Consider the following 8,451-nt stretch of genomic DNA (forward strand, 5'->3'; position numbering starts at 1 on the left):
TAAGACATTCTCTAATATGTGATCTATTGAAATTGACACAAAATTAGCGACCATATTAAGGCAGGCAATAAACTTTGTTTCCATCTTTATCTTTTCATGCCAAACTAGCCATAGTGATAGTTGCTTTTCCAAATGGATGTATTTCCCTTTCAGTTAAGCAATTTTCTGTGAGTTGTGGTCTTTTATCTTAATTCCCAAGTGCTCTGTGCCAATTTGTCGTTCATGCATGGCTATTTTTATCAATCATTATTATTAATTTTTCCTTCTTGTAATAGTAAGGGAGGCTACAAATGAAAATTCACGTGGGGGTGGCATGTTATACTTGTAACTATTTTCTGGGGACCCTGCACTTTCATACTTCTATTGACAACCCTCTGCACATGGTTTCTGTTTCATACCATTCTCATGATTTTTTTTATTGTTGCGCATTTCTTTTCCTCTTCAGAGTTTTACGTAGGGCGACTGAGGAAGTGAATGAAACTAACAGTGAGATTGAGGATGTGAATGAAGCTGTCACTGATACTGAGACTGAGGATAAGGTAAGTTTATTTCAAGTGTTCTGAATTTCTCTTTATCCGTTTCTGTATGTTGTGAATGTTTTGTTTTTGAATTTTAACATTATCCATAACATAACAATTCTAACGGGACTTTGGGGTGCTAATTCGCTGTTCATAGAGCAGTGAATTTCCGGTAATGCTCTTTCTGAAATTTTTTATGCATTATAATACTTTTTGTCCTATTATTACTACTATTACAATTTATATTTCCATATTTTAATATCTATGTTTTCTATAAAATATTTAATTCATTAGTGGATCAAATGCACCTAATATTCAATATTTTGTAAGTATAATTATTAAAAGCATAAAATAAGGAAGATAGTAAAAAACTTATATACATTTTTTTAATTAAAATTGTAGTTTTCTTTAATAAATATGTATGTGTTGATTTAAGATGATTCTTTGGGAAAAAAATCTATATTTTATAGTTTAAAAAATATATTTTAAGTTAAATTAGAAAATTTGTTCATAAAAATAATAAGTATAATTTTTATTTACAATCTTTATAAAGAAATTGAAGATTTATCTGTGTATCTATCCATTATTTTAATATAAAATAAATTTTTTATTTTCTATTTTCAATTCATGATTACTATTTTACTTTTAAATTAATTAATAAGTAATTTAAAAATAAATATAATTATTACTTACATAAATGTAAAATATATAGTTAAAAACTAATAAATCATTGGTCCAAATAGTATTGAATTTGGTATTCTTAAGTATAATTATTAAGGACATAAATAAAAAAATATAGTAAAAAAATTAAGTATTTTTTGTTTTTATTAAAATTGTAGTTCTATTTAACAATTAAAATTATACTTATCAATTGAAATTATATTTTCTATTTTCAGTTCATGTTACTATGCTAACTTTTAATTTAATTGATAAGTAAATTTAAAAAATAAGTATAATTATTACAGACATAAATGGAAAAAAATAAACTTAAAAAACTTATGTATTTTTTTTTATTAAAATTATGGTTCTATTTAACAAATATAAAAGAAATATAGTTAAATTAAATCTTTGGCAAAAAAATATTCTCTATTTATAGTTTACAAAATGTATTTGAAGTTAAATTAAATTATTTGCTAATAAAATTAATAAGTATAATATTTATTTTCAACCATTTATTTAGAAATTCAAGATTTGTCTGTTTATATACACATTATTTTTAGTTTAACAGAAAATCTATATTTTTTATTTCCAGTTCTTGATTACTATGTTTATTTTTTTATTTAGTTGATAAGTAAATTTAAAAAAGAAGAGTACAATTATAAAAAGCATAAATGAAAAAAATAAACTTAAAAAACTTATGTATTTTTTTTTATTAAAATTATGGTTCTATTTAACAAATATAAAAGAAATATAGTTAAATTAAAAAAAGAAATATAATTATTAAAGGAATAAATGAAAAAAAAAACATATAACAGTTATTTTGAGGGGTGTATCCACATGACAAACAAGTTTGGAGGATAAAAATTCGAATCATTTACCTTTGGAACCTATATCCCATTGTAGAAACAAAGAAATCATTTGTTGTTGTTGAAATGATTCTAAAGTAAGATCTTATCATAATGTTAAGATTTTCTATATGTATGTAGTAATTATTTATTAATAGATTATTAAACCATTTTCATGAATTATCAATTTTATTTCATGTAAGGATCCAAGATTCAAGTCAACAATAAAAAAGCTCATGGGTTATGTTAAAGAGGGAGACACATGTATAACGAGCTTCTTGAAGATAATTGACAATGGTAACATCCCTAAACATGTGTAATTACAAGACCATACTTTTTCATGAACAATTGTATGTTATCATATCAAGAGTCAAAATTATATTTGAATATTAATATGTGATGAAGATAATCAAAGGTTATTCAATACCAAAAAACATTATATATAAGAAAGTATTTAACAAAATATAATATATTTGATTTAATATATATAATCATGCAACTTGAATAAAAAGTTGTCATGTAAAATATATATATTAATTTATAAAATGAAAAAAAGTAGCCGAGCAACACGGGGTATGGACACTTATAACTTACACACATAATATGAAATTATGACTGTGCATGTGATCATGGATGTAAAGTTCTTATTGCACTCTAGGAACTCCAATTTTACTACTCTGTTTCTGTTGTTTTGGTTTCTCTTCTTCTATCTTCTTTGTTTTAGTCTCTAATATTGGCAGCTTGACATGTGATATATTTCCTCTTTACTTTTCTCATTGTGGGGATTTTGAATCTTAACGTGCAGCTAGCTCCCCGTGAATTTTTAGCTTTTAGTATCTTATAGATTTTGTTGACTTTTCCGCCGTTTTGTTTATTTGTTAGTCTTTCGGCATCAACGAGTTTCTCAGAGGGAGAAAGTTACTGTTTCTATAACCCAAGTGGTGCAAGAGGAGATTCTAGTGGCTATGCAACTGCTATTTCAGCTCCAAGTTCCAGAGGGCGCGGTCGTGGTGTAAGAGGAGGTTTTTCACAGCATAAGATATGAATCCAATCTTTATTTATGGTTTTATAAAATATGAACCTAATCCTCACCAACTAGATCAATCTTTATTGGTTATTTATCTCTTTTTTATTCTTAAATTGTGTTAATAGCATCCATGATTTGAAAAAACTATATAGAAATTTATGTGGGTGCTATCCAAATACTTGATACATGGATGTTTTAGTTAGGTGACATACATTAACGAAAAATATAATTTTTTTTAACCACCATAATTAGAGCTTTGGACTCTTGAGTGAGATCCCCAGACATCTTTATTGGCTTCAGCCCTTTGGGCAAGTTATGAAACCCATTTTCGATTAAAGTCTTAGTTACACTTTAAGTTCATTATCTCTCTCCAAGGATGCATTTTGTAAGAATCAAAGTCAAGTCCTTTCCTAAAACTCAGTATGTTACCAACTGAGTTAATCCATTGGTTGATGAAAAGTAAAATTTAATTAATGTTTAACAATTTTGGGGATTAATTTGAAATTTTATTAGTGTCACCAAGTTTATACACCCTTGCAATATCATAAAACCACTTTTTTCAAAAAATACTTATCCAAGCCCACCTTATAATTATAATACATTCTTAAAAATAAGATCCAAAAAGAGAAAAATCTAAAATAAAAAAGAAGATAATCCCTCTTTGTTCTTTCTCTCTATTTTTTTTTCTCCTTTCCTACTATAATATTAACTATGCGATTCACACATCCAAAGTTTGGTTTATGCTTCACCGTGGGGCCAACTGAGTAATACTGGAAGGGTTAGAGCTAAATTGATAGCCAGTGGATTCAAAGGATGACTTCTTTTGAGAGGAAGCTCCTGAATCCTGGAACAACCCTGGTGCTGTTAGTTGCTTTTCATTCAGCCTCATGTTCTTGGACAGCATATCCACAACCTGGGACATCATTGGCCTTCTACTTGCTGCTGCTTGTGTGCAGAAAAATGCAACCTTCATGTACCTTATTACCTCTTTCTCGGGGAATTCAACCATGTCTGGATCCACAAGCTCCAACAGTTTCCCCTCTTCATACAGTTGCCAAGCCTGTTATTGAAAAAATAAGGATCATTATGTCCGGAACAAGTCCCACATTGAGAAGAATGAACACATAAGTTGTATACATATATATGGGAAGCTGAAAGTTACATACCCATTCCAATAGAAATTTGTTGGACCCTCCCCAGTTTGTCCTTGCACTGCTTTTGCCACTGATTATTTCAAGTATAAGAACCCCAAAACTGTATACATCAGCCTTCATGGTTAACTGGCCACCCATTGCATACTCTGGTGCCAAGTAACCACTGCATTTTGAAACCAAAGCAGGTCATAGCATTAGTGAGATCCACAGTCCAAATATGGATTGAAGATTTTTGAAAATGCATAAACTATAGACAAATGAATGAGAAATAGGTCGCAAATTTATTGAAAATCACAAATATGTGGCTCCCGTTTCTTATCTAATGAGTCTCTCTCCTGATTTTGTAGTTTTAAAAAAATTTCAACCAATAATAGTGAGTACTAGTGTTACTTGCACTCTTAGTTCAAACAAATGGGTCATAAAGCTTGTTACTTTTCATAAAAACTATATTTTCTCCATAATCACATTTCTTGAAATATAATATCCTACTTTTGGCTGATGTCAAGGATACAAAATAGGTATCCCGGAACCACCAGAACAAATTGCCCATGAGTTTGTGCCAATATCAACATGCAGTCTAGCTTTATGAAGCATGTGCTCCTTGAATATTGTTGGAGGCATGTGCAATTGAATTATGAACACTATGACAAAGACTTGTACCTAGTACATTCAGAAAACATTATTTCAGATCTCCTGATTGATCCTGAAGTTTTATCAATTGTAAACATTGCTAGTTCTGCTGTCATACCTAGCTGATGAAGGATCACCAAATATAAAGAGTTTCTCTTCCCTCTGATATCATACTAATTAATATTATATCCAGGAAACTAGATAGTAGCTAACCAAAAGAAAAAGAAAGAAAGAAAACTTGGTAGAAACCTTCCAATGCAACAGAAAAATAAAAACCATAAAAAATAACTTTAAATCTGAAATATAACTTACGTTGTTCCAGCTATCCTTGTGCTAATGTGAGTGATGTCATCTGGAAACAATTTAGCCAACCCAAAATCTCCTATTTTTGGATTGAAGTCTCTGTCAAGTAGTATGTTGCTTGCCTTGATGTCTCTGTGCACAATGTGTGGCACATGTTCTTCGTGAAGAAATGCAAGACCTCTTGCAGTACCCATGCAAATAGCAGATCTTTTTCTCCAGTCTAATCTGATATTTGAACCTCTTGAGCCTACAAAAAATGTGAAATAGAAAGGAAAAAAAAGGTTATATGTTTAGTCCTATCATCTGCATATGGATCTTAATTAGTGATTTCATAATCCATACCAAAAGCATTTGGCAAATTTACCTAGTAATGCACGATCAAGGCTGTTATTTTCCACAAATTCGTACACCAATATGCGATTAGGTTCTTGAACGCAGCAACCAACCAATTCAACAAGGTTTGGATGCTTAACATTTGATATAGTTTTGATTTCAGTTAAAAATTCACGAACTCCCTGCTTTGACCCAGCTGAAAGTGTCTTCACTGCTACCTGCCTTCCATTTTTTAAGGTTCCCTGGCAAATTTCAACATAGCTATTTAGTAGGCTCAACAATCAAGAGGAGCATAAAATAAAATGATAAAAGTGTGATGTTATTTCTTGGTACTTTTGGCTATTACTCAGCTTAACTAAGCTAAACCACCCTCATAAATTCTAAATTTGTCTTTTTGTTATAAAGGAAGTTTAATAAGGCCTCCGGGGGAGGGAAAGGGTAAGCTAAAGAGGCATTTCTCTTGTAACCTATTCTAGACATCCTTCAGTTTTAAGATTTTAGCAAATATAAAAGGATGGTAGGATTTACAATTTAATGCTAAAGTAATAAAATTGACAGTGTTCAAATCTTATATTTGCTAAAATCGTAAATCCTCATAAAATAAAAGCATTGCTTGTACCCACATCAGAAAGCCTCTTTCACTATGTCTCAGGGAAAATTGACAGTGTTCAAATCTTATAACTCGTGTCCAAAGCACGAAAGCATGATTCTATGATGTCTATAAGGGGCACAACCGCACAGGAAATAAATATTTCAACTAACAATGCAGGACATAGCACCTTTTTTATTGTGGGTCATATGAATATGAAAATCATATTTATGCAAAGTTTATCCTTTTCAATTTTATAAATGAAATAGCTTATCGATTTATAAGCATTATAATGCAGTGTGTGCCCAAGTAAGTGGAGCATGTCAACTAAGAGGAGCAAGCCATTCGCATTGGATATATCACGCATGTAAGTTCAAGAATAAAACAATAAGTCACATGAATGACAGGAATTTTAAGGTTGAATATCTAGATCATGGAAATGGGATTTTGTACGTCATGATATTTTACTGCCACAAAAACAATGTAGTAATGTCTTCTGTTGGATAACACAGATACCTAACTAGTCTAAGATTGGCACTTGCATCACAAATAAAATCTTAATTCAACATTAAAGAAAGAAATAAACAAAAAAAGAAAATTAAAAATATCCCTCCTGCAGCACAAGCACCTCTAAAGAATCTTTTGATAAGCTCAACTGATTAACGAGTATATTAATTCAATAATATTACAACTTATTATACTTGAGCCTGTGACCTAAATACCTGGTACACGATACCAAAACCTCCTCGTCCTAGCTTTTTGCTTGGATTATAGTTATCAGTGGCCAGTCTCAGGTCTTTATCAGAGAAATTCTTAACATTATCAAGTGGAAAGCCTGAGCAACAAAGATTTGTATATGGCATTCAATAAAGTGATAAATGGAAAAAACAAAATTGTAGTTATAAAAGCATTACTAATTATACACCAGAACTCTTGTGAACATCATCATTAATTAACCCACATATCAAATACAACCAAACTAGTAAAAATCCATAAAGTATGTCTGTATTCCAACTTCTATGATTATGTTTTGAACTATATGGACACATTTATTGAAGACTTTCTGTTGCTCTTGTCAGACCTACCAGTGATTGCGACCAAAATGCAAGATGGCTTGATTGACAATACTCAAGTTGAACCAATATTCAAATATATCATTCAGAAAGGACAAAGACCCTTTCCTTCTCTCCATATGTGATCAGGGTAAATTACTTACAGTCAGAAAAGTGTAGGCTCATTGGTAAAGCCAATAGAAGGAATATGAAATTGTACAATAGTGCAGAATTATTGAAGGCTACAAAATATTAAAATAAGTAATCACCAGGCCCTCACCATCAATCTCATTAGGAGTATCAGAAGGATTCCTTTTCTTCTTGAGAGTTGAGGCTCCAAAGCAGCCACAACTCATAATGATCCTGGGATGTGACTGCCACACTCTGCATTATATATCATATTCCAACATAAGTGAAGTGCCATTTGTACATTTGAATTGCAAACACCAAGAGATATAGATGGAACTCAAGCACACACTTTGTCAAGCAAGAAAAAATAATAGGTTGAACTGATATGGTTCAAGCCTTTGTTCAACTTGCCATGGATTTCTGCAACTTGGCAAAATTCTGGGATAGGAATACTAAAATTCTGACAAACCAAATCTAACTACATGGACTCAATAACAGAAATTTCAATAAAAGTCAATTTTTTTTCAATTTTCATGTTAATGATTTCATTCTTATACTTCTTTTCTGCTCAATCGGTGATCAAACCTTAGATTAGATCCTTCACAAGACTTAGTAAAGACAAAAACCACCGAACAAAACTGAACGATTATTCCAGTTTGCAAAATCTTCCAATTTCATCACAATTCATCAAAAAAATTGGACTATTGAATTGACCCCTCCCAACTTCAAATAAAAAAAAGCTACCAAGAGAAAACCCATTTGCAGATTCAGCTCAGAATCATAATCTGATTTGAGCATTCAGCTTATAATACAGAAAGACCAAACCTTTAGCATGTAAAACAGTGGAACCCCATTTGGGACAGGAACCCCTTTTGGGAAACAAAGGAAAAAAAAAATGATGATCACCTTTGGAAGCCAACAGAAAATGCACAAGTCTAAGGAGAGATGGATGAGTGGTTAAATACCAAGAGTTGAAAAATGAAAAGAGAATGGGGAAAGAGGTTTGGGAAAGGGTGAAGGAATGATATTTAAAAGGAGTGGTTCTGTTCTTGGTCTTTCGGCAATATAGCGAGTAAGGACTTGTTCATGTTGTCTATGTTTGTTGCGTTGTATTGTCAACTGGTCCAACTGTGAGCCACAAACATGACTCTTTCTTTCTTTCTTCTTTCGGTTAAGTTCCTACCAGGCTGCTAAAAAGACTGTCTTCAACC

At 31.2% G+C, this 8,451-nt stretch overlaps 1 protein-coding gene across 2 annotated transcripts; it reads right to left on the bottom strand.

Moving 5' to 3' along the window:
• Window positions 1–3,519: 3,519 nt before the first annotated feature.
• Window positions 3,520–8,451, bottom strand: LOC100775344 (cold-responsive protein kinase 1). 2 transcript variants are annotated; one of them, XM_003529265.5, is made up of 7 exons: window positions 8,147–8,450; window positions 7,392–7,495; window positions 6,782–6,894; window positions 5,502–5,712; window positions 5,147–5,384; window positions 4,217–4,367; window positions 3,520–4,110 (listed from the first exon to the last, which is right to left on the bottom strand). In XM_003529265.5, the coding sequence occupies exons 2-7, from the start codon at window positions 7,465–7,467 to the stop codon at window positions 3,796–3,798; spliced, it is 1,104 nt and encodes a 367-aa protein (XP_003529313.1). In that variant the 5' UTR covers window positions 7,468–7,495; window positions 8,147–8,450; the 3' UTR covers window positions 3,520–3,795. The 2 variants fall into 2 exon arrangements, with proteins under 2 accessions (XP_003529313.1, XP_040873282.1); XM_041017348.1 differs by lacking the exon at window positions 6,782–6,894 and having other exon boundaries at window positions 8,147–8,451.

This window comes from Glycine max, chromosome 7 (genome assembly GCF_000004515.6).
Source record: "Glycine max cultivar Williams 82 chromosome 7, Glycine_max_v4.0, whole genome shotgun sequence".
NCBI lineage: Eukaryota > Viridiplantae > Streptophyta > Magnoliopsida > Fabales > Fabaceae > Glycine > Glycine max.